At 44.5% G+C, this 25852-nt stretch overlaps 1 protein-coding gene across 1 annotated transcript in view; it reads right to left on the bottom strand.

Moving 5' to 3' along the window:
* The window catches only part of CAD (carbamoyl-phosphate synthetase 2, aspartate transcarbamylase, and dihydroorotase), a 41847-nt gene that overhangs the window by 8873 nt on the left and 7122 nt on the right, over window positions 1-25852 (bottom strand). The window contains exons 5-28 of the mRNA XM_034421130.3: window positions 25564-25705; window positions 24974-25145; window positions 24098-24283; window positions 22536-22648; window positions 22180-22322; window positions 20871-21002; window positions 19567-19800; window positions 18636-18857; window positions 17593-17781; window positions 17113-17237; window positions 16660-16793; window positions 15515-15627; window positions 15136-15389; window positions 13274-13520; window positions 11737-11835; window positions 9413-9637; window positions 8785-8967; window positions 8306-8524; window positions 7341-7508; window positions 6589-6771; window positions 6065-6169; window positions 4170-4421; window positions 3897-3978; window positions 360-526 (exon numbers count right to left, since the gene is read on the bottom strand). Coding sequence (XP_034277021.1) covers window positions 360-526; window positions 3897-3978; window positions 4170-4421; window positions 6065-6169; window positions 6589-6771; window positions 7341-7508; window positions 8306-8524; window positions 8785-8967; window positions 9413-9637; window positions 11737-11835; window positions 13274-13520; window positions 15136-15389; window positions 15515-15627; window positions 16660-16793; window positions 17113-17237; window positions 17593-17781; window positions 18636-18857; window positions 19567-19800; window positions 20871-21002; window positions 22180-22322; window positions 22536-22648; window positions 24098-24283; window positions 24974-25145; window positions 25564-25705 — 4089 coding nt within the window. The remainder of the gene's footprint in view (window positions 1-359; window positions 527-3896; window positions 3979-4169; window positions 4422-6064; window positions 6170-6588; window positions 6772-7340; window positions 7509-8305; window positions 8525-8784; window positions 8968-9412; window positions 9638-11736; window positions 11836-13273; window positions 13521-15135; window positions 15390-15514; window positions 15628-16659; window positions 16794-17112; window positions 17238-17592; window positions 17782-18635; window positions 18858-19566; window positions 19801-20870; window positions 21003-22179; window positions 22323-22535; window positions 22649-24097; window positions 24284-24973; window positions 25146-25563; window positions 25706-25852) is intronic.

The following is a 25852-nucleotide window of genomic DNA, read 5'->3' as shown; positions in this document are numbered from 1 at the left end:
TAGTTTTAACGTGACTACAGGTTAAATCTCCTATATCATGGGAAAGACAACTTTCTTCTAGATGATATAGGCAACATGATTTTAATAATTAATTCCACTTGTAGCAATTAAATTATTTTTTTGACTGGTATTGCCTTTCCATTTGATTACAAACTGAATTGGTAATATTCCACTAATTTAACAAAAAGAACATCAGAAGTAGCAGCAATGTGCACACTGAACAATCTTTCCTAATACAAAGGACAAGTAATAAAGGGCCAGATATCTTTCTTCAGAAGTCTTTTGCTACTCTGGAAACCACTATCAAAAAGTCTGATCTTTCCCTTGCCCCCATTAGTCACAATCTGGGCAGCCCTTACCTTCTGCACTAGGGCAAAAGAACTGGTATCAGTGATAGCAGGTGAGGTATTTGGCATCGCACAAACCATTGTGATGCCGCCAGCTAGAGCAGCAGCTGTACCAGATTTGAAGTCTTCTTTATGGGTGGCTCCTGGTTCTCTCAAGTGCACATGGATATCTATTAAACCTGAAGAAAGAGAAAGAGGAGAAATCAGTGGGGGAAAAGGACTATTCTTGTTTTTGATCACACAGTGATATTATGCTCAAAGCTGCAAACTCCAGTTGACATCAGGAAGGGCATCCGGCCAGTAAATGCTCAGCTCCATCCAGTCGCCCCGACTCTACTCTGAATTAAGGGGATTACAGGGTCATAAAAAGGGAGCATTATTATGCTCACAGGAAAGCATGTGGATGAAAGGCAGGCCTATTTCAGACCCCCCTTTAACAGAAGATCGCAAGCCTGAGGATAAACTCCTTTACACAATGTGTGTGCTTTAGAGCACAATAGCTATGTTCACAGATAAATAATAATAATAAACTATGTTACATCTGAATATGCAATACACTGGGTTCCAGGAGCACATTGAATTAAAAAACAGTCAATCTCATTTTAAGCCAAATCTAGCCTATTGTACAAACCCAGATATTTACTATAGAACACTGTAAATGTGAACCCAGAGATCTCACTTTCTTTAAGGTTCACTCCTGAAAACGCATGTATAGGGCTGCTGCTTGTATATCCCTACACACATCGTGTGAATGCTGTAGTTCATGTGAAGTGTGTAGTTTCTGTATATCTCATGTCCACAGTATAGGTGTACCCACCCTGAAGCCAAAATTGATTATGGTGCCCTAGGGACCAAAAAAGGAATACTCTGCAGCTCTCAAGGATTGAGAGAGCCAGTTTGGTCTAGTGCAGGGGTCTGCAACCTTAAACACTCAAAAGAGCCATTTGGACCAGTTTCCCACAGAAAAGAAAACACCGGGAGCCACAAAAACCCTTCCTGTCCCTGACTATTTCTTGAGTGGCCACAAAACTAGCATATGTAGTTGAATTAAACATTCTGTTTTCTTCCAAAACTTTTCTATTCTTGGATTTATCCATGGTTGGCCTACCGGGGGTTGAAAAGCTCAATAAATCACATACCGGCGGATGTTGCACATTGGTGATTGTGACACATATTTGAGTGACAGGGAGCCGCAGCAGAGGGGTGAAAGAGCCACATGCGGCTCCAGAGCCGCAGGTTGCTGACCCCTGGTCTAGTGGTTAAGGTGCCAGAATAGAAAGTGGGAGACTGTGAGTTCAAAGTCCCGCCTTGCCATGAAAGTCAGCTGGGTGACTTTGGGGCAGTCACTCTCTCCCAACCCAATACACCTCACCAGGTTGTTATAGGGAAAACAGGAGAAGAAAGGTATGTTGGATATGTTCTCCACCTTGAGTTATTTGTACAAATAATAAAGGTGGGATACAAATAAATAAATGAAAATAAAGTTGAACAAATTAAATTCTTACACTTTCAACAACTAGGAAAGTCATTTTTCTGTTTAACTCCTCTGAGCTCATTCATATCTTTTAATAGGGGAAAATGTGGTTATTTTCAGTCAATCTCTGAAACAGGAATTTCCCGTGTAATAAATGAACTCAACCCACGGTCAATAGAAAAAACTGTGATAAACTGCATCTGCAGTCAATAGGTAAACCAGTAGGTCCAGTGGTGAAGGCACCAGGCTAGAAACGAGGAAACGGAGTTCTAGTCCCATTTTAGGCATGAAAGCCAGCTTAATTTATTTATGATTTATTATTTTATTAGTCATATTTCTATGCCGCCCACTCTCCGAGGACTCTGGGCGGCTTACACCAAAGACAGTATACTAAATAGCATATTGCCCCCAACAATCTGGGTCCTCATATTACCCACTTCGGAAGGATGGAAGGCTGAGTCAACCTTGAGCCGGTGAGATTTGATCCACTGATCTGTTGAACTAGCAGTCAGCTGAAGTAGCTGCAGTACTGCACTCTAACCACTGCGCCACCTCGGCTCCTTAATGAGGTTTGCTTAATGACTGTGGTGAGGGGTCCTTGGTGCTTTTTCAGCTTGCTTGTTTTCTTGCAGAGGTTTCATTACCCAAATTAGGTAATATCATCAGTGCTAGTAAGGACTCCTTTCTAGCACTGAAGATGTTACCTAGTTTGGGTAATGAAATGTCTGCAAGAAAACAAGCAAGCTCAGAGAGCACCAAGGATCCCCCATTTCAACCCTGAGCTACAAATATTCTCCTTTATTGGTGGACTGTGGGGACTGACTTTGCAACCATTGTAAAAACTGCTGTAAAAATGAGTCTGGTCACATGGTGATTTGACTTATGATCGCAATGACTTATCAAAATGGCAGATACAATTGTGATTGTAAATAGATGACTGCCTGTAGCAAGTTCAGCTTTCTTGTCTATCAAGCTCTGGACCTGGACTCTGCTATAAATCACAGATCCCCGACTTTACATGGTTTAACTACATTGTTCATCTTGAAGTCGACAGAATCTCTTAGACTCTCATCAATAATATTTATTGCAATTAGTCTGAAGCCATATTAAATAGCTCATAGCTATTTTGTCACCTATCCCCTCTCCTTGGACTCAGGAATCTTTTTTGTAATAGCCTTGCTCTCCATTCTGGTTCTCAGGGGCTGGCAAAGGAACAAATCCTACCTCGCAGGGCTCCAAATTCAATAAGTGAGCCTTTCTAAAAAGGCAAAGATCAGGTTGGAGCTGCTGATATAGTTCTACAGAGAAATTATTGAGTTAGTCATCTGCACCTCTATAACTGTCTGGTTTGGTTCTGCAACCCAACAAGGCAGACACAGACTTCAGAGGATAATTAGAACTGCAGAAAAAACAATTGCTACCAACCTGCCATCCATTGAGGACCTGTATACTGCACGAGTCAAAAAGAGGGCTGTGAAAATATTTACAGACCTCTCACATCCTGGACATAAACTGTTTCAACTCCTACCCTGAAAACGACACTATAGAGCACTGCACACCAGAACAACTAGACACAAGAACAGTTTTTTCCCGAATGCCATCACTCTGCTAAACAAATAATTCCCTCAACACTGTCAAACTATTTACTAAGTCTGCACTACTATCTGCACTACTATTAATCTTCTCATCGTTCCCACCACCCATCTCCTTCCACTTATGACTGTAACCTTATTGCTGGTATCCTTATGATTTAGATTGATATTGTTTCCTGATTGCTTATTTGTACCCTATGACTATCATTAAGTGTTGTACCTTATGATTCTTCACAAATGTATCTTTTCTTTTTATGTACACTGAGAGTATATGCACCAAGAAAAATTCCTTGTGTGTCCAATCACACTTGGCCAATAAAGAATTCTATTCTATTCTATTCTATTCTATTCTATTCTATTCTATTCTATTCTATTCTATTCTATTCTATTCTATTCTATTCTATTCTATTCTATTCTATTCTATATGCATTCTTTTCTCTAGATAAATCTTCCCCCTATGCAAGTGCTCCAACTTTGATCTACCTGGCAAGCGGATGAGTTTCTGTGAGGTCATACAGTCCACATGCATCTTCAACGGAGGGGGCCCTCCAATTTGCCCGAGAGCCTAATGGAGAACAGAAACAGAGAAAAAGAGAAGGACTCAATCTCTCAGAATAGCAAAGGACATCCCACATCCAACAGACACACAATGCACACTAGAGATCTGAGCATTCTTCTGAAGCTGAATCCCATGTTTCTCTTCATCACTGCCCAATCCCTCTCCAATTCATTTGGTCATTGCCACCCTTCACAAACCTCAACAAAAAGCTTGGTGCACTTGATGTCTATGATGAGGGGCACTGAGTAGTCAACTGCCAGCCGTCGTGTTCGGTAGCCCTTCGTGACAAATGAAGACAGTCTCCTCCCGCCAGAGTTGCGCATCGATAGATTGATCACTAAATCAAAGTGATTTTCAGCCAAATAATCCAAAATGCTGCGCTGTTGGTTCTCCTTGCATGGCATTTCATTGCCATCTGCCTCTTCAAAATGCCAATCCACAGCCATCACCTGCCACAAAAAGAAATAGCAAGCCGCCCTTTAGCCATCAGGATATACAACACTCAAGACAATGCAAGAATGCCAGTCATGGTCTTGGCAGATTAGCCCAAACAATTGCAAAATAGAGATGGAGTCATCAGAACCTTTTGTGAGTCACACATTCCATAAGTTATATAATGATGGCTCTGAAGTACAAATGTGAATTAGGCTGGAAGAACCTGCAAAATTGCTTAGACAAAGGGGGCTAAAGCATTTTTAAGGCCAGAATGTTCACATAACATTTGGAAGCAACTCAACCATCCCCCAATTCATTAAACTATGAGAAGGAGGCGATTCAGTATAGACTTATAAGATTCTGTTATTTTATTTTAACTGATCTCAATAGAAGTAGTTTTAGCCTTTTTGTGGAGATGATTTCCTGGTCTGGTCTATCTAGTGGGGCTGACTGTATGTAGCATTGGGTTACATCAGTATCACCTTGTCAAGGTCAATTCTGCCCATCCAGTCTGAACATCACAAAAGGTCTACTGAAAATTTCTCCTTCTTGGGAAATACACGGAACCTACATGAGGCAACAGGCCTTCTCTGAAACAGCCTATATACCAGGTGGAATTCAAATTTTTTTACTACCAGTTCTGTGGGTGTGGCTTGGTGGGCATGGCAGGGGAAGGATACTGCAAAATCTCAATTCCCACCCGACTCTGGGGCCAGCCAAAGGTGGTACTTGCCGGTTCTCTGAACTACTCAAAATTTCTGCTACCGGTTCTCCAGAACCTGTCAGAACCTGATGAATAGCACCCCTGCTATATACTATGGGATGGGTTATGCTTCCCTATGAGGTACATGTAGCATCCTCTCTCCTTGCTTTTCCTTCCACTGTGTTTGGTCTTAAATGAATTGCTTAATGTAGGCATTCCACCTTGTATACAAGTTTTGTTCCATTTTGGTATTCCTGTTTGCTTGTTTAATTGTTTTATTTGCTTGCCTTATTGTATGCTGCCCAGAAACTAACAACTGAGGCAGTCTACAAATATTGTAAAAAAATAAACATACTTCCAGAATTCCCAACCAGCATTGTGGGAATGTATTTATTTATCACATTTCTAAGTCACCCAACTTCAGAAGAACTCTGGTTTCAAAGATGAATTAATTAATTATTATTATTATTATTATTTCACCGGCTCAAGGTTGACTCAGCCTTCCCTCCTTCTGAGGTCAGTAAAATGAGGACCCAGATTGTTGGGGGCAATATGTTGACTCTGTAAACCACTTAGAGAGGGCTGTAAAGCACTGTGAAGCCATATTGCTATTAGCTGCCATGTTTTCCCGAAAATAAGACCCTATCTTATATTTTTTTGAAACCCGAAATAAGCGCTTGGCCTTATTTTCGGGGAGGTCTTATTATTTTGGGGCGTGTGGAGGAAACCAGAGGAAATGAAGGGGACCGGCTGTGCATGTGTTTAAATATTTTCGGGGAGGGCTTATTTTCAGGGGGGGTTTATTTTAGTGCATGCACTCAAAAGCCCGATTGGGCTTATTATCAGGGGATGTTTTATTTTAGGGGAAACAGGGTATTAGCCTAATTTTTAACCTAATTGACCTGCCTTTGTAGCAGAGATACCATGAGGTGTCATGACCATCCATGAACCTACCTTAATGCCATGCTCTGTATAAAAATCAGCAGTGCCCAGACTGGCATAGAGATTATAGCCCAAGCCTTCCAGGGTACGCACTGTGGACAGCAACTCACTCTTGTTCTAAAAGAGATGTGAAGTAAAGAGGCAAGGCACACCTGTTCAGACTTCAGACACATCATAAGCATGTTCGCTCTTGCTATAAGCCACCTTCCCCAATCCTTCCCATTGATTTCTTTGCATTCTTGCAATCTCTGCTCTCTCACCCAGTTCCCGAAATCCAATCTTACCACCATTTATTACAACAAGAATACTTGGGTTATTTTTCATTCCATATAAACCCTTAAAGCAAACCTCAAAATAATCTAGAAGGGTTGTAAGAAACATTACCAGTTGTTCTGCTATTACAACAAAAGCATAGATAGTGGGACATTTAAAATTAGGAATGTGTAACCTGAAAAAAGGCTCTGAGATGGTGACACCAACAGGACTATTCTGCTTTTCCTCCTGGCAAAAGTCATCACCCTTTCCACCCAACTGACCTTGTAACTCCCAATAGTCAGCAGGATGTTCTTCTTGGGAATCTTGAAGCCAGTGCTCAGCATGGCTTTCAGGTAGGCCTCACAACGATTCTCCCCAAAGCAGGCCACCTCACCTGTGCTGGTCATCTCTACCCCCAGCACCACATCGGCACCTGCCAGTCGTGAGAATGAAAACTGGGGCACCTGAGTAAGAAAACAAGAGAACAAAATTAAACGGTCAAGTCATTCATATCCCAAGCTATGACTGTTCTAAGAAGCATAGAAAAGGTATATCAGGGCTGAAATCTTCACTATCTACTGTATGTGAATGTGATTCCCTCTATTAAGCTATTCAGCTGCTTAAAGGTAAAGGTAAAGGTTCCCCTCGCACATATGTGCTAGTCGTTCCTGACTCTAGGGGGTGGTGCTCATCTCCGTTTCAAAGCCGAAGAGCCAGCGCTGTCTGAAGATGTCTCTGTGGTCGTGTGGCCAGCATGACTAAATGCCAAAGGTGGTCCCTTTTTTTTCTACTTGCATTTTTATGTGCTTTTGAACTGCTAGGTTGGCAGAAGCTGGGACAAGTAATGGAAGCTCACCCTGTTACGCGGCACTAGGGATTTGAACCGCTGAACTGCCGACCTTTCGATCGACAAACTCAGTGTCTTAGCCACTGAGCCACCACATCCCTCTAGAAAAAGTATATCAGGGCTCAAATCTTCACTGTCTACTGTATGTGAATGTGATTCCCTCTATTAAGCTATTCAGCTACTTACCTTGACACCAACAATGCCTGTGCCTGTCATGAGTCCAACGGACTCCACCTCTTCTCCCATGATCACTTGCGTGGCCAAAGCTACTAGGTCAACACCCAGCGTCTTGGAGACAAACGGAAAGGATCGAGAAACTCGCACATTGCATTCAATCACCTTCAGCTGGTCATGCTGCAGGAAAGAGAAGCAGGTTGGCAGGACGGCTCATGGAGCACCAGCAACGATAAGAGGGTGTTAGCTCCAAATTATACTAGAGACTCTAATCTACATCACATTTTCACATTAACATTAGAAGATATACAGTACCTTTCAATTAAGTAAGATCAATCTGTTATTGTTCAATTAATAAAGAAAAGTGTTCTGACCCAGCTCACCAAACACGACAAACCCTCTGAAGTTAACTCAAAGATTCCTTTATTAGGAGCCCTGGCAGCCCCAGGAAAAAGTTTCTCTCTCACCGCAGGCTAACATCCAGCCAGGAGATGAATAGTTGTCTACCACATCTATTCATCTCCGCCCCCTGCCTTTTATCCCCAGAGCTCGGGTGGGGCTTTGCTAACAGTGGTGGCTCTTCCGTCCCAAGGATCGGCCTACAGATTTCCACTGCTCTCCTCTCTTCTGCGCATCAGGAACTAGGCCCAGCTGTTCCTTCTCTTCCTCATCAGCCACTTCCAGACCTGGGGGTTGTTGACTCTCCATCTGAGGGCTGATGGATGGCCCAGGCTCCGCCTCTCTCTCTCTCTGCCAGTTGCGTTTCCTCTTTCCCCTCCGAGCTCTCAGGTTGCCTTGATGCTGACTCTGACTCCCAAGCCTCCTCCTCCTCTGATTTGGCTGCTGGAGGGGCCGGCGGCCAACAGGCCACAACCAAAAGTCAAACACACAAACAGCATGTGTGCACACTAGAGCTGAAAAATCTGATTCTATTCATGACTGCTAGACTGACTTCTCACTTCCACTTCCTATATTACCTTGGCAATGAGTTGGAGGTTGAAGGGTCCTGTGACCTGCAGCTCCTGTCCGATGGCGTGCACAATCGTCTTGATCCGCTCCAGTGTCTTGGGTGTAATGTCCTGTGGGGGCGTCACTAGTGTGGCATCCCCTGAATGTACACCAGCATTCTCCACATGCTCGGAAATGGCAATGGCCACCACTTGTCCATCACAGGCCACAGCATCGACATCTATCTCCTGTTGGGAGGCAAGTACAAGAGCCTCAAACACCCTGTCAATAACGCCTCCCTCGTGCCTGTCTTCCTGAATGTCAAAGAAAGCAGGGTTTTCCTGATCACACAAAGAGTAAGCCCCTGGGTCGAACAGATGAGCATCATGGGACTGCTTTCAAGGGTGACCTTCTGCAACAGTCCTGTGCTTGTTTTGATCAGCTGAGCCCGTCACATCATCCAAAGTGACTGTTGGGCATGCAAAACCCACCCATCAGCCCTGCCCACCTTGGCCTCTTGGATGAACTTGGAGATAACAACAGGCTGCTCCTTGGAAACAGCAACAGCGTTGCTAAGGAACCTCTCCAGGTCGTTATCCGTGTAAGCCACGTTCATGGCTGCACCGCTAAGCACGTAGGAAGGACGCACCACACAAGGGTATCCCACCTTGCAGCAGAACTGCTTGGCTGACTACAGAGGAGAGATATCAAAGGGTTACAAAGGCTATATCTGGAGCAACAGCCCTTCGGTCTCATCTTTGGCCATTGTTTCCTTTGCCAGTTTCCCAGGATGTACCAGAAATTCCCAGCATCAAGTCATCCACATCCTCCCTTCCCTAAAATGTGTAAACAGGTTAGTTCCAATGACAAATGGACTTTAATTTCCTTTCTTACCCTAAAATGCCAGTCTGCAGTTCATTACATTAGCAATTAGAAAAAAGTAAAACTTCCAAAGAGGTGGATACTGGGAATTTGCTATACTTCCTCATATACTTGCCGTGACAAAACTAGCTCTATAGCTCCTTGACTTTACATGGTTTAAATGGAAAGAGACCTAACTGATGGTGGTCTCACTTTGAGGATTGCCCCCTATTCCCACCCACTCATTCTCTTTAGTTGGAGCACCTTCTATTCACCTCCATATCTGAGAGCTCCTTCCAGAGAGGCTGGCTGATATTGATGGTATCCAGAAGACGGGAGAACTTGAAGCGGTTCTCAGCGGAGTCAATGGCTTCGGGGGAAGTGCCCAGGATCCGGCACTGCTGCCGGTGTAAGGCCATAGCAATATTATTGGGAAGCTGGCCCCCCATGGACAGAATTACACCCTCAGGGTTCTCCAGCTCATAGATATCCATCACCACCTGAAGAGCAAAATTGAGAATGGGGAAGAAAGGTAGGAAAAAGAGGATGCCATATGATACTTCCTGGAGTTGAGGACAGGCTCTGCCCCCTCCCAACATACCATATTTTTCGGAATATAAGACGCACCTTTTCCCCCCCTAAAAGCGGGTGAAAATTTAGGTGTGTCTTATATACCGAATGTAGCCTCATCCACCCACTGGCCCCCACCCTTTGGCCTCTGCCTTCCAGCAGTTACCTCCTTGCTGCAAGCAGAAAGAAACAGCTCCTTTCAGCTTCAGCACAGCCTAATTAGCACAAGCTGACTGGATTGGCCTCCCGACTCTCAGCTGTTTTGCTCTCAGCTGTTTTGTGAGGACCTCTGCTGCTTGCTGCAAGGAGGTAAATTGCTGGAGCAGATTTTTTTTTTCTTGTGCTAATCAAGCTATGCTGAAAACGAAAATGAAAGTAAAGCAGGCTGTTTGCTGCAACAAGGTAAAATTGCTGGGGGGCAAGGCAGATTTCTTTTTCTTGTTTTCCTCACCAAAAAAGGTAGGTGCGTCTTATAGTCTGGTGTGTCTTATACTCCGAAAAATATGGTATCTTTGCTTCAGCTCCAGATACCTTTTTCTTGTGGCAACCAAATAAAGAGACAACTGCTGTCTCCCTTATTCTGTCTGTTTGCTGCACCACACCATCCAGGTAAATTACACTCCATTTAAATTAATCAATCACACAAACTCAGTCCAGTGGTAGCAATAATGGAGTTACTGCCAAGGAAAAAAAAACTTTCTGGTTCTGATTCTACTGTAGACTTTAAATGGGCACCAAATTTGTTTCTGCTTTTATTATATCCTACCTGAAGGAAAGTTGCCCCAAGTGGCAACTTATAAATAACTTGGAAGGCAACACACATTGACCCTATTTATTGACCAAAGAAAGAGGCCTGCAAGAATAAAAGACTGCATCTGCTTCCCAGGAAGACGACCATAATAAGGGGAGAAATGGTTAGAGGAAGCTTGCCTTGCCTCTCCCTGCCAGATGTAAAGAGCTCCCTGAGCTTCAGCTGACACTTGGTATATATCGATTCATTAGTCACAATAATTCTGGGCCTACTATTAAAAAAAAAAAAATTCTGTTCAGGAAAAAACTCAAGGAATTCAAAATGGCCGTTCAGGAAATGCAGTTGATTGCCAATGCATTGCAGACCATTGCTTCCTTGCTTTGAAGCCTATCCTCCTCTTTCTTCTTGAACCTTATTATTTTGAGGCCCTGAGCAGAGCCTGATCCTTTCTGTGGTCGTAAACTGCTTGACAGAATATTATTGTCTAAAAATCAAGAAAGAGGACAGGTGTAAGAAAAATGCTGGTGTATTTGTGGAAGGGTGGTGGGTTGCTACCGGTTCGGTCTGGATCTTGCGAATCGGTAGTAATGGTGGCAGGAGGCTCCACCCAACCGCCCGGACATCATCAAGGATGCTCTGTGCATGCGCAGAAGCACTACACATGAGCAAAGCGAGCACATATGCGCACGCATGCACGCTCCCGTTGCGAACCAGTAGCGAAGGTAAGTGGAACCCACCCCTGGTGGGAATGGGGACATAAGTGCTATCTTCAAGGGAAGAAATGGCCATGTGAGTAATATCTGAAGTAAATGATTTTATTTCCATCATTTCCACCCCACACACAGCAGCAGGCTCAGAATTCACTGATTTGAGATGTGCTGGTAGAATCTTTCATGATCAGCATTAAAGCCCATAGACCACAGGTGTCAAACTTGATTGCATCACGTGATGTATTGTGACTTTTTTGCCTTTGTGGAGCCGGGATGGGCGTGGCCTGCATGCAACGCATCCAGCCTGCCGCCTGCCAGTTTCACAGGCCTGCCATAGACTAAGGTTCCTAGAACATCTCTTAAATATACATAGTTTAAAACTCAATGCTGTCAAGAAAAGATCAATTCATCCTAGAGTTCTCCTATTGTTTAGCAGACACTGCTGTGACTTCTATTTCAAAAGAGAGAGCTGAAAACATACTTCTGATTACCATTCCCATGCCAAGAGTCCTTCCCTTTTTAAAAACCAAATCTTAATGCAGCCCCAGCCCAACCATATAGGACCCACCTCAAAGGACATTTCATCAAAATAGAGCCGGTCACACATGTCGTAGTCTGTGCTTACTGTCTCCGGGTTGTAGTTCACCATAATGGTTTTGTAGCCCATCTGTTGGAGAAAAGCACATGGAGCTTACATCTCCTGAATTCACACCTATAGCAACATCTGCCTCATTATGGTTTTGGGACTCAACAGGTGATTAGCAATCCACAAATCTGCAGGTATATTCGGTGACCTGCCATTACTTCAGAAGAGTTATCTGGAGCTGATACTTCATGCAGTCATTTGGATGTTGATTGCATGAAACACTCCAGTAGCAGACCACATGGCCGCCTTCTACCACTGACAGACATCCTATCACCCATTTAGAGAAGAGTGATGCAATGATTGTGAATAGCAGAGGAGAAAGGCATAAGGAGGAACTGAAAGCTCTGAGTGATGACCTGGGGTGTGGCACGAAGGCAACACAGGCAAAGAACTGGAATGAATTCCTTTATTGGCATGGCCTGGAGAAAAGCTCTCCCACAAACCTAAAGATACTCCAGTCCCAATGCTGTAAACAGAATGACTGCAATCAATCACTCCAGCAGGGCAAGATAATGAGTCCCAGACGGGAAGAATAATCTCAGCAAAACAAGATAGGCACACAGTAGCACAGCAGTAATTCAAACATTCCGGAGGGAATGCCAGGAATGCAGGCCGCAACTCGCAACACCAGATTAATTCAGCGTTTGTTCCTGACAAACGCCCCTCCCAACTGCCTCTCCTTTAAACTCCAACCCCAGGTGTGCCTTGTGAAGGGAATTGGGGCCCTTTCCTTCCTCGTAAGTCACACAACCCACGTTGCTCTCTTCTGCGTTCTTTCCTGCGTGCCCTAGGATGGGGGTGGGGTGGGCCTTGATCTTCATCTGAACGCCCTCTCCTTTGTTCTACCTCTCCCCTGCTCTGCCCAGACTGACTTTGCCCTTCCCCAGTTTTCTCCACAGCCAACCACTCTCTCGCTCTCTGTCAGCTGTTCGTCTTCCATCTCAGATTCAGACAGAGCATGACACTCTCTGTGATAAAAGGCTAACAAGGAAAACTTAGGGGTGAAATGCTCCCGGTTCGGACCGGATCATTTCCGATAGCAAAAATCCCTGCACCCCCCAGCCCAGCTGAGCCGCGCAATTGCTTTTTTTTTTACTTTTAAAAGCATTTTTTCTTTGGCCAAAAAAATGCTTTTAAAAGTAAAAAAAAAAAACCTCTCTGTTGATTGCATGGCTCAGCTGGGATCGTCTGCAAAAAAAAAATGCTTTTAAAAAAAACAAAAGCCTCTGACGATCAGGCAACTCAGCTGGGATCGTCAGAGCCTTTTAAAAGCATTTTTTTCACATTTTTGTAGAAAAAATGCTTTTAAAAGTTTTTTTTTAAAAAGTTGGCCACGCCCACCCAATCACATTACCCACCACCACCAAGCCACACCCACAGAACCGAATTTACATTTCACCACTAGGAATACTCCTAACACGGCTAGGAAATGCCTTTGAAGAAGCCTCCAAGCATTCACCTTGCGCAGCTCCTGGATGCACCCAACAGCACACCAGTCAAATTCCACACTGCTGCCAATACGGTAGACACCAGAACCAATGACCATGACATGTGGTTCAAGGAAAGCCAGGTCATGCTCGGTGCCATTGTAGCTGAGATACAGATAGTTGGTCTGGGCTGGCCATTCTGCAGCCACCGTATCAATCTGTTTCACCACTGGTAAAATCTTCAGGTCATGGCGCATCTTCCTCACTGCCAATTCCGTGCTGAAACAAAACAAGCTTTTGTTTTTAATGTTTTCGTGTTTTACAGGTAGTCTTCGACTTACGACCACAATTGAGCCCAAGATTTATGAGTTTGCCCCATTTTACGACCTTTCTTGCCAGAGCTGTTAAGTGAATCATTGCAGTTCTTGAATTAGTAACATGGTTGTTAAATGAAACAGATTTTCCCATTGACTTTGCTTGTCAGAAGGTCGCAAAGGGGGGGGGAGGGGGTCACATGACCCCGGGATCCTGCAAACATCATGAATTAGTTGCCAAGCATCTGAATTTTGATCGTATGACCATGCTGCAACGGTCATAAGTGTATAAATGGTCATAAGTCACTTTATCAGTGATGTTGTAACTTTGGTCACTAAATGAACTGTTGTAAGTTGAGGACTACCTGTAATTTGTTTAGTTTTATCGTTTTAACATGATTTTATCTGTTTTTTGGTCTCTGATTGGGAGCCCTCCAGAGTTGGTTGAAAGATGGGTGGCCATATAAATGTTTAAAATGAATTAAAATAACAAAATAAAATAGCTGTCTTATGTTGAGTCAGGGTACTGGCTCCAAATAACAGATGTTTTCCAGGACTTCTTTCAAACAGACACTGAACTTCAGATTTTACACACAACTGCTAAATTCAGTTAACGTGATAGCTTATGATGTGAATCACATATTTATGTGAATCAAGCTAAAACAATGGCTGGGTTCTCACAACGTGCTGAATCAAAACCAGCTACCTTATTTTAACCTGGACTCAGCATATTGTCAGAGAACAAGCTACCAAGGGACTGTTGTCCATTGGCATAGTCAGCATTACAGCTTTTCCCCACGTATCTCATCCCTCTTAATGGTCTCCATCCCTACAGCCTGTTCTTAGTAAACAGATGGTATTAATTTGCTTCCAGTTTTTGACGAATGGTTGGGACCACCTAGACCTAGAACCCTTTGGGCAGAAATGGGATTCAGAAATTTTAGCAACCGGTTCTCTGCCCGGTTGCTGGGTAGGCGTGGCCATGGTGGGCGTGGCCTACTCGGCCTCCTGCACCACAGCAGGGAGGGGGATTTTGCCCTCCCCAAGCTCCAGAGGCTTTCCTTGAGCCTCCGGGAGGGTGAAAACAGTTTCTCCCGGGCTCTGGAGGCTGGAAACGGGCCCATTTCCAGACTTCTAGAACTTCCGGGAGGCCTGTTTTTTACCCTCCCCAGGCTCCAGAGGCTTTCCTCGAGCCTCTGGGAGGGCGAAAATGGCCATCCCCAGGCTCCAGAGGCCCTCTGGAGCTGGAAACGGGCCCATTTCCAGACTTCTGGAACTTCCGTGATGCCCATTTTTCACCCTCCCAGAGCCTCCACATGGGCATTGCACTTACCTGGCATCTAAAACGGGCCATGTGGAGACTCCTGGGAGAGGAGGGGCCAACCAGTCCTTGCAACTATCGGTTCGGCGAACCAGATGTAAAATTAGCATCTGATTCTCCTGAACCAGTCCGAACCGGCTGAATCCCACCCCTGCCTTTGGCTTACTTTTTATTTACTCATACAATAACATAAAACAACAGTCAAGAAGCCGAACCAGTTTAGACAAATGATAAACATGCCGATGCTTTGATCTTGTACCTGAGCACAGCCTGAGCCACCTGCTTATCTGAGAAGCCCAACTGCTTGGCCAGCTTCAGGACATGAGGTGGCATGGACCCCGGCTCTGCCTGGCGATATGATTCCAGGCAGAGTGTATGATCAGTTATGTTTTTCATCTTGTGCAGGAACCAGCGATCAATCTTGGTGAGCTCATAGAGACGCTCAATGGAATAGCCGGCCCGTAGTGCAGCTGCTAACACAAAGATCCGCTTGTCGGTGGGAGTCTCCAGCTCCTGCAGTGATGGGGAGGGAACAGAAAATTGTGGACAGCACAGCCCTGAGCCTTAGTCCAATGGGACTGGGGACAGCAGCTACTGGAAATTCAGCATGTTTTCATCACCTCACCAGGAAGGCCTACCATGTCAGAGACTGGTTTTACTGTGGGATCAAAGCCCACACAATTCTCATCCACCATGCGAAGTGCTTTCTGAAATGCCTCCTCAAAACTCCTTCCAATGGCCATGACCTCACCTGAAAGAATGACAAGAACAGCAGTAAATTTACCCAGGGGAAAATGACTAAGTTTAGATTTTTGTACTAAATAAACAAACAAACAGGGCTTCTTTCAAAGGCAGATAAAATTAGCATGTAGAAAGAAACACGATTCAAGCATGAGGAATGAACAGGCCATAACTCAGGGAATGTCAGGATCACTCAAGCATTGGCATGTCTTTTTTTTTTAGAGACACCCACAACTGTGTCTGCAGTATAGTCTCAAAATCCATCCTAAATGTTTGTGTGTGTCAAAAAAGGGGAAGTGGCAGAAGTGGTGTCAAAATCAAGTCTTGCCTCTTTTGGATATGCATGTGATATTAACACATGTTTAAAAGGGGCCCAACTGTCTGGGATTTTTGAAGGAAAAACGTAAAAAATAGAACATAATTATCAACCTCAATTTATAGTTGGCAGTGGAAGAAGAAAACCAATTTGATAGTATATATTACTACATAAGGTAAAGGTAAAGTTTCCCCTCGCACATATGTGCTAGTTGTTCCCAACTCTAGGGGGCGGTGCTCATCTCCGTTTCAAAGCCGAAGAGCCAGCGCTGTCCAAAGATGTCTCCGTGGTCATGTGGTTGGCATGACGAAGCGCCAAAGGCGTATGGAATGCTGTTACCTTCCCACCAAAGGTGATCCCTATTTTTCTACTTGCATTTCGAACTGCTAGGTTGGCAGACGCTGGGACAAGTAACAGGAGCTCACCCCGTTATGCGGCACTAGGGATTTGAACCGCTGAACTGCTGACCTTTCAATCAACAAGCTCAGCGTCTTAGCCATTGAGCCACCAAGCCACCCCGTCCCTTCTATATTACTACATAGGTAAGAAAAGAGGAAACAGAAAAATAGAAGATTGTCAGCTGATGGAACACCCAAATCATGGTATCCGAATACCTAGTCTGCTGCCTGAACCACACAAAGCACAAATGAAAATCAAACTTGATTGCAAGGTTGGAGCCTGACTCCAATATGCACTTCTCACCATATTCTTCCTTTCAACACTCACCCACACTCTTCATGGAACTGCCAATCTTAGTGCTCACACGCAGAAACTTGCTGAGGTCCCAGCGTGGAATCTTGACTACACAATAATCAAGGCTGGGTTCAAAGCAGGCTGTGGTGGAATTAGTGACTGAGTTCCTGGGTTGAAGTGAAGGGAAAGAGAAGGCTAAGATGGAGAGCCATGTATCTCTTACTGCATCTATGATCAGCATAGTTGCCGTTCCTTTAGAAAGACTGTATAAGAGATGGCAAGAATCCAAGGTGGCAACAATGCTAAGACACAATTTATCAGTCACATATTTTAAGCAAAATTAAAAATACATAGGGGATTGGCTCCATAAAAGCTGAAACAATATTTAAGCAAATAATCTGTTGACACAGTGGGGGCAATGAGCAAGCAGACTCCTCCCCAAATAGTTCTAGCAAAGCAATGCACCCCAGAGCATGCAGACATTACCTGAGGATAGGCAACGGGATGCCCAAAGCCAGCTTAGCGGCAACATAGGCCAAGGGGTAGCCAGTAGCCTTGCTTGCCAGAGCTGAACTCCGTGAGAGCCGAGCATTCACCTCTATGATGTAGTACTGTAGGACAGGAAAGAGACAGATGCAGCCCAGCCAATATTTCCACCATCCTTTAGGATAGCAAGCAGAATGAGAAAGTTTCCATATTTCCTGGGAATGAATGATGACTCAGGACAGAGCATGTGGTTAACAGGCAGAAGGTTGAGTTGAGCTAGGAAAGATTGCCTTCAAACTCTGGCAAGCCAATCCTAGCCTGTGTTGACAATACTGAATTAGGTGGACCTGATCTGATTGAGCAGAAAGCTGCTGTTAAGCAACTGCCAAGTAAGCTCACAGTGTCAGCATACACTGCTCAACAAGGACAATCAGGCATAGGTTCCCATACATTTGTAATCTCAACCCAAGAGCATCTCACCTGCTCAGACTCAGGATTCAGTGCATACTGAACATTACATTCTCCAATGATCCCCAGGTGACGAACCACTTTGATGGCTGTAGTGCGCAGGAGACTGTATTCCCTGTCATTGAGTGTCTGGCTGGGGGCCACCACTATAGATTCACCAGTGTGGATGCCCAATGGATCCAGATTCTCCATATTGCACACCTGTTCAGGATTGGGAACCGAGAAAGTCAGCTAGATGAGAAGGTGGCCATCATTACTGCTGCAATAACAACCTGCAAATCCATGCCTCCAAGTTCTTAGATCCCAAGTTAGGTCTCGTGCCTCACTAACTATTGTTAAAGGATCCTTCATCATGATCCTGTTTTTTTGTCTTTTCATTTTGCCTTTCACTGAGGCAGTTTACATTTGTTTTTAACTATTCCAGTTAGAAGTTTTTTTTAATTTCTCTGCTCCAAATCAATTCCTTGCATAGATACGATTTGCAATGTGCTTGTTAGCAAATCCAGAGGCTAAGACCTGTCTAGCTACCTTGGACACCCAGCAGCAAATAGCAATCTGCAATCAAAAATTGCCAAGGGACGCAGTGGCTCAGATGCTGAGCTTGTCGATCAAAAGGTCGGCAGTTCAGCGGTTCGAATCCCTAGTGCCGCGTAATGGGGTGAGCTCCTGTTACTTGTTCCAGCTTCTGCCAACCTAGTAGTTCGAAAGCATGTAAAAAACGCAAATAGAAAAATAGGGACCACCTTTGGTGAGAAGGTAACAGCGTTCCGTGCGCCTTTGGCATTTAGTCATGCTGGCCACATGACCACGGAGACGTCTTCGGACAGTGCTGGCTCTTTGGCTTTGAAACGGAGATGAGCACCGCCCCCTAGAGTCGGGAACGACTAGCACATATGTGTGAGGGAAACCTTTACCTTTACCTTTAATCAAAAATTTGGCTGCTTAATTTTAATGTAAGAAAGTTTTGCTCATCCTTTTTCTGGCACCCAAAACAAGCTTAAATGTGCCCTTCTGGTGATGAACCTCCCTCTACCCCTTTAACCCAATTGGCTTACCGTGACACAGTTGTCATAGGCATCACGCACCACCTCATACTCAATTTCCTTCCAACCCTTGAGTGACTTGTCCACCAGCACTTGCGAGGTGTGGGCAAAGGCCTGGCTCACCAGTGCCATCAGCTCTTCCCGTCCATTTGCAAACCCAGAGCCCAGCCCGCCCAACGCATAGGCTGAGCGCACAAGCACTGGGTAGCCAAGTCGTTCTGCAGCAACCTGTGCCTGTTGGGAGAAAACGTTTAGGAAATCCATTATCCCTAGTGGTGGTGATCAGAAGACATCTCATGCCTTTGGCCAGCAATTCTAGCAGATCCAAGTGGCCAGTATGAGGTTCACTTCAGAAATCCTGATTTCTTTTCTCTTATCAGAGCCTTGGTGGCACAGTGGACTAAAGTGCTGTTAAATTAGCACTTAAGCTGCCAGCTGCCTGCAATTACTGCGAGTTCAAATCTCACCAGGCTCAAGGTTGACTCAGCCTTCCATTCTTCCGAGGTAGGTAAAATGAGGATTGTGGGGCAATAAAATGACTTTGTATAAAAAAGAACACCACTTGGGGGGGCCGAAAGCCCTACTAAGCAGGTATACACAAAAGTATGAAGGCTATTGCTTAATGCATTGTAAGCCGCCCTGAGTCTCCGGAGAAGGGCGGCATATAAATCAAACTAATTAATTAATTAATTAATTAATTATCAGTCAGAGAAAGTTCCTAACCATGTTTCACTGAAAAGTGAACCAGATTCTATCCTGCAAATCCAGTCCTCTTCCCATATATTCTTACATGGATTCTTCTATTGTTGGAAAAGAAGCACCATGTTTAAGAGGATGTTTTACTCAAGAGCTGGGTCGACCGGAACCTGAAGGAGAACTCTACCTCCACAGTCTTGGGTTCCCCCCAAAAGAGGTATGGCTATAATTAAGCAGAATGACATACTTGTTCAATGGAGCAGGCAGCCTCACTAGGTGCCACATGTTCCCCTATCTCCTCCATCTTCTCCACAAAGACTTTGCGGTCCTCTGTCATCTCAATAGAGGCTACGGGAGTGCCCAGCACACGCACATTGTAGCGCTCCAGCACCCCAGCCTTAGTCAGTTCCACACCACAGTTGAGTGCTGTCTGTCCTCCAAATGTCAGTAAGATCCCATCTGGGCGCTCGTTCTTTATCACCTGACCACAGAGAAGAAAGTGGAAGACTGAGAATGTCCCCCTCACTCAGTTCCAGTTAGTTCCAGTTCCACTCAGTCCCACCCCTGAATTCGGTAAGGAAAGTAGAGAGGTTCTCCAATCCCCCTAACTGTTCAGGTCAGGGATGAAATGCTCCCGGTTCGGACTGGATTGCCCGATCCGGTAGCGATAGCAGCGGGTGGTTCGGAGAACCAGTAGCAAAAATCCCTGGCCTTCCCCATGCCCAGCTGAGCCGCGTGATCATCAGAGGCTTTTTTTTAACTTTTAAAAGCATTTTTTCTACAACCTCTTTGGCCGAAGAGGTTGTTAAAAAAATGCTTTTAAAAGGCTCTGACATCCCAGCTGAGTTGCCAGATCGTCAGAGGGTTTTTTTTTTTTTTACTTTTAAAAGCAATGCTTTTAAAAGTAAAAAAAAAGATTGCGCGCCACAGCTGATCACCCCCCCTCGTGCGCTGTTCTACTTTCTGCATGCCTCCTTTTGGCATGCACTGTGTGCGCACACCTCGCATTTGGTGCATGGTGCGCATTGCGCATGCGCAGCCAGCGAACCGGTAGTAAACCAGTTCAGATTTCACCACTGGTTTAGGTAGTCCTTGACTTGCAACCACAATTGAGCCCAAAATTTCCATTGCTAAACAAGGCAGCTAAGTAAATTTTGCCCCGTTTTGTGATGCTTTTGCCACAGTTGTTAAGTGAATCATGTGGTCATTAAGAAAAATCTGGCTTTCCCCCAGTGACTTTGCTTGTCGGAAGTCAGCTGGGAAGGTTACAAATGTTGATCACATGACCCCAGGACAGTGGAGCTGTCATAATACATGCCAATGTTGGATTCTGATCATGTGACCATGGGGATGCTGCAACGATCATAAGTGTGAAAATTGGTCAAGAGTCACTTTTTTCAGTGAAGCTGTAACTTCGAATGGTTACTCAACAAAAGGTTGTAAGTTGAGGGCTACCTGTATGTTAGGACATTCATGGTTTCCAAGTAGAATAGGAATATTGAGTGGCAGATGAGCAACAAGGAATCTGGGGGAGGGAAATAGTAAATTCACCTGGGTAACATAGTCAGGAGTAATGGGCAAGAAGTAGACCTTGTCGGCCAAACCTTTGGAGGTCTGAACAGTGGCAATATTTGCGTTGATGAGCACCGTCTGGATATTCTCTTCTCTCAGAGCTTTGATGGCCTGGGAGGGTGGGAAGTGAGATTATGACTGAATAAATTGTCATCCTTGCAACACAACACCAGTCACGTCAAAATATGCACGTAGGCCTGACAATGTAGTAAAGCCACTCACAAGGCAACACCATCAAAACAAAAAATGTATTAACCAGGTCTATTAAAGAGTTAGCAGTTGAATTGGCACAGCATGGGAAATTTGGCTAATGTGAATTTGGGCCCAGTGTGTTGGGCAAACTCAGTCCATTTGGTTCCTTTACTGTTACTTTATGGCTAAATATATTATGCAAAACCAGGAAATTAACTGTTGTGAATTCAGTAATCAAGATAAATGTGTGAATACAGTTTTAGAATGAAGACATAGTTCTTTTTTGGGAAACTAATTTGCTGAAATAAACCATGATTAATCCTGGCCCATTGTCTTCTCTTTTTTCACTTTCATGATATGAACGGATAACAAATGCCACCAAATTGTTACTGTCTACCCATCTCCTTTTCTTCCCTTTCCTTGTTCCCATTGTTTTCTCCGCCATCTTTGTTTTGTGCTTCTTGGATTGTTACTTTTTAAAAATGTTTTTAACAATTTGTAAACCATCTAAAGTTACTGGGAGTTATGAAACATATACATTAAAATAATACTGACTCAATAGGTGGATAAAAAAGCCAGGTCCTGTGTAAAATCATAATAATGATAAAAGAAAGCAAAGATAGTACTAACAGTAATGGATGCCTTGGGTGCAATCCCCAAATATCTTGAAAACCATCAGCACTGACAAAATCACCATCAGTCAATTACAAAAGACAGATTTACGTGGAACAGCTTACATCCTGCTACGATACCTTTAATACCATCAAAATAACTTCTGCCTATCCCAGATCCTTGGGAAGGACTCAAAAGAGGAATAAAAATGTCAGATCCAGTCATCTGGCTGACTGTGCAACTAACCATAATAATAATCCTTGCTTCTTTATGATGCAGCCCAAGGTGAACTGAGATCAGCTATTGCCCTGTATCAGTACAAAAGAAATGATTCCTCCATAACAAAAATACCTGAAGCACACTTGTGACTTTGCCATCAACAAAAGCCCTTAATTCTTTTTGCTTGTGCGTATTCCACTCAACCTGCACTCCACTTTGCAATTTTCCCCACTGCCTTTTGACTTCCATTTCCTCACTCACTCACCTGAGAGCCAGAGTAGTCAAACTCACCTGCCTGCCCTATAGAAAGGCCCCCAGAGCCCAGGATGAGCACCTTGTGAGGGCGGGGTAGGTTGATGGCAGGCAGGACTTTTGAATCGTGCAGGCAGTCCTGCAGTCGTTTACACACTAGAGGTGGGAGAGAAGAGAAAGGGATGCCCGGATGATCACTGCAGTAATTTCAACCCATATGTGGACCCACCAGAGCTTCGACCCTGCCAGGAGACTAGCAAGCACTGTATAGAAAGGGCACAACCTGGTGACTATACGGGGCAGCATGGAGGTAAAGCCAGGCCTGTATCTCCAGGCTTGCAGAAGCCAACTCAGTTACAGAGCTCCCACCTGTTTTAGGGCTCTGCCCTCCAGCAATGGTGTCCTGCACTGTCTCCAAGAAGACATCAAAAAGACATTCAAGATCCATCGGCCCCGCATTGTGTTCTGGGTGGAATTGCACACTGGAATCAGACAGGGGGAGAAAACAGGGAGAGAAATGTTACAGGTGCAATCCAAGCCCCTTAAAACAATGCAATGCAATACCATTCTCTTCAAAGGGTGGCTCAGTGGCTAAACTGAGCTTGTCGATCGAAAGGTCGGGAGTTCAGCAGTTCGAATCCTTAGTACCGCGTAATGGGGTGAGCTCCCTTGTCCCAGCATCTGCCAACCTAGCAGTTCGAAATCACGTAAAAAATGCAAGTAGAAAAATAGGGACCACCTTTGGTGGGAAGGTAAAAGTGTTCCGTGCGCCTTTGGCATTGAGTCATGCCGGAGACCAAGGAGACATCTTCGGACAGCGCTGGCTCTTCAGCTTTGAAACGGAGATGAACACCGCCCCCTGGAGTTGGGAATGACTAGCACATATGTGCGAGGGGAATCTTTACATTTACCTTTACCTTACCACTCTCTAGTCGTCTGTCAAAATTTTTAGAGCAGCTCTCCTATAAGAAAAACCTACAGCAGTTGGGGCTGTTTATTTAGAACAAAGGCAGATAAGGGGAAACATGATGCAAGGCATACCGAAGTGTGCACATTATGAACCCAAGGTGAGAATTCCAAGTCTCAACAGAAGTAAATGAAGGAAGATTTTTGGCTGATAAAAGAACCTAGAATTTTTTGCCATCTGGTGTGGAGACGGTCTTAGATTGGAGAAACTGATGGAAGACTGGGCTACTAATGGCAATTAGATCTGATAGCTACTTCCTGTCTTTGATATAGTGATTAAGGTGCTAAAAGAGTAGGGGAAACTGAGTTCTAGTCCTGCCTTAGGCACATAAGCCAGCTGGGTGACTTTGGGCCAGTCACACTCACTCAGCCATAGAAAGACCACTTTGGAAAACATTGCCTATAAAACTGCATGTAGTTGCTAGGAAAACTTGACAACATACACACAAATCATAACTAGCACACCTTAAATATCAAATTTTGGGATGTAACAGTGGAGAAGAGAACATTCCTCATAATGCTTCCTGAACACACCAGCTTGGTGCAGTGGTGAAATGAAAAAATTGTTACTACCAGTTCTGTGGGCGTGGCTTGGTGGGGGGGTAATGTGATTGGGTGGGCGTGGCCATCTTTTTTTTTCTTTTAAAAGCATTTTTTCTGCAACCTCTTTGAGGTTGTAGAAAAAATGCTTTTTTTTTTTACTTTTAAAAGCATTTTTTTTGGCCAAAGGGGTTGTAGAAAAAATGCTTTTTTTAAAAAAAAAAGCCTCTGATGATCACGCGGCTTAGCTGGGCAGGGGGGGACCAGGGATTTTTGCTACTTGTTCTCCGAACCACCCGCTGCCATTGCTACTGGGTCAGGCGATCCAGTCTGAACCAGGAGCATTTCACCCCTGCATCAAATCAGAATAAAGAAGGGTGCCCCAACTCACTCGTTTAACCTCCTTTTCTCTTGCTTGCCCTTACCTGAAAAATGGCTTTGACTCGTGCACCAGTCCCTCGTTAGAGTGATCATTTGCATTGGTAAAGAGAGGAGTCCAGCCGGATGGCAAGCTAGCTGGATCTACTGCAAAACCATGGTTCTGCGATGTGATAAAGCAGCGCTGGGATCCCTCATGCAGGCAAGGCTGGTTGTGTCCACGGTTTCCGTATCTGAGGAGGAATTTGAAGGGGAAGAAGGTTTAACTTAGGAGAAAAAAAATATTCCTCTGTTTCAAGCTACAGGTAGTCCTCCATATCCACCCAGAATCTCAGCTGTTGGGTGAAGCGATTGTTAAATGAGAACCACATGACTTCTTTGCTCAATGACTGCCATCTTGGCTGGGCCCAGAATGCTGGCATTCGCTAGCATTTAATGCTGCTGGAGGGGAAAACACTAGCAAACACCAGTGTTTTCAATAAATTTCAGGTCTGGTCTTCCATATGTGTGTGATCATGTGACAGGGACAATAAGAGTGCCGGCATGATATTTTACAACAGGCAGACATGCTTTATGTTAAATGACCAGTCATAAGTTGAGGACTACCTAACATTTACTATAGTACTGAAGAATTAGACTGCTCAACATCATTGAAGAGGTATCTATTGGTTATTTAAGAGCTGTGATGGCGAGTGGTTAGAATGCAGTATTGCTGGCTAACTCTGCCCCACAGCCTGCAATTTGAACCTGACGGGCTCAAGGTTGACTCAGCCTTCCCTCCTTCCGAGGTCAGTAAAATGAGGAGCCAGATTGTGGAGGCAATATGCTGATACTATAAACTGCTCAGAGAGTGCTGTAAAGCATTATGGAGCAGTATATGCCTAAGTGCTATTGCTATTTCAAATATCCACACAAACACTTACTTCATCTTGTAAGTCTTAGCTCCAATGGCCAAAGCCAGCAGCTGATGACCCAAGCAGATGCCAAAGATGGGCTTTGGAGTTGGCAATTCCAGCACGTGGTGGAGACTGGAAATAGTTTCTTGGCAGAATTGTGGATCTCCAGGACCATTGCTAACAAACAACCCATCAAATTCTGGGGGAAGAAATGAGGTACCAGAAGGCATTATCCATTTATTTATTTCATTTTTATCCTGCCTTTATTACTTTATAAGTAATTCAAAATGGTGGACATATATAACCCTCCTTCCTCCTCCTCTTTTTCCACACCATTCCAACCACGTGTGGTGGGTTGGGCTGAGAGCAACTGGCCCAAAGTCAGCCAGCTGGCTTTCACGCGTAAGATGAAACTAGAACTCAGAGTCTCCTAGTTTCTAAATCAGCACCTTAAGCACCAGACCAAACTGGTTCTCTTTATGACCTTAACTGTTATTATTTTTCCTCTTGAACTAGCCACTTGGGCTCCACAAGCATGAACATTCTTTGCTCCGAAGCTAAAACAAGCCACCTATCTGGAGCTGTGAACGCCATACTCATCACTCAGTTATGCTTACCCGTACTATCCAGATGATGATCCCAGGGCACCACAGTAACAGCTGCCCCACGAGCACACAGGCACCGGATCTGGTTGTATTTCAGGCCACAGTCAATTGCTGTGATTCTCACAGACCCACCAGGGTTGAACAAACGAGGTTTCTATGGAGTCATAAGGGAGAAAGTAGGTATGCTGAAGTTTATAGCACAGTGGCCAATAAATCACACTTAATCCTATACCTCTACTATTAATGATACAGATGAAGCAAGAAAGGAGTGATGGTTTGGAAGATTGTAAACTCTTGGGAT

This window comes from Pantherophis guttatus, chromosome 1 (genome assembly GCF_059756535.1).
Source record: "Pantherophis guttatus breed Tessera chromosome 1, ASM5975653v1, whole genome shotgun sequence".
Lineage (NCBI taxonomy): Eukaryota > Metazoa > Chordata > Lepidosauria > Squamata > Colubridae > Pantherophis > Pantherophis guttatus.
Note: the sequence above shows the minus strand (reverse complement) of the source record. Positions and strands in the feature narration are given on the sequence as shown.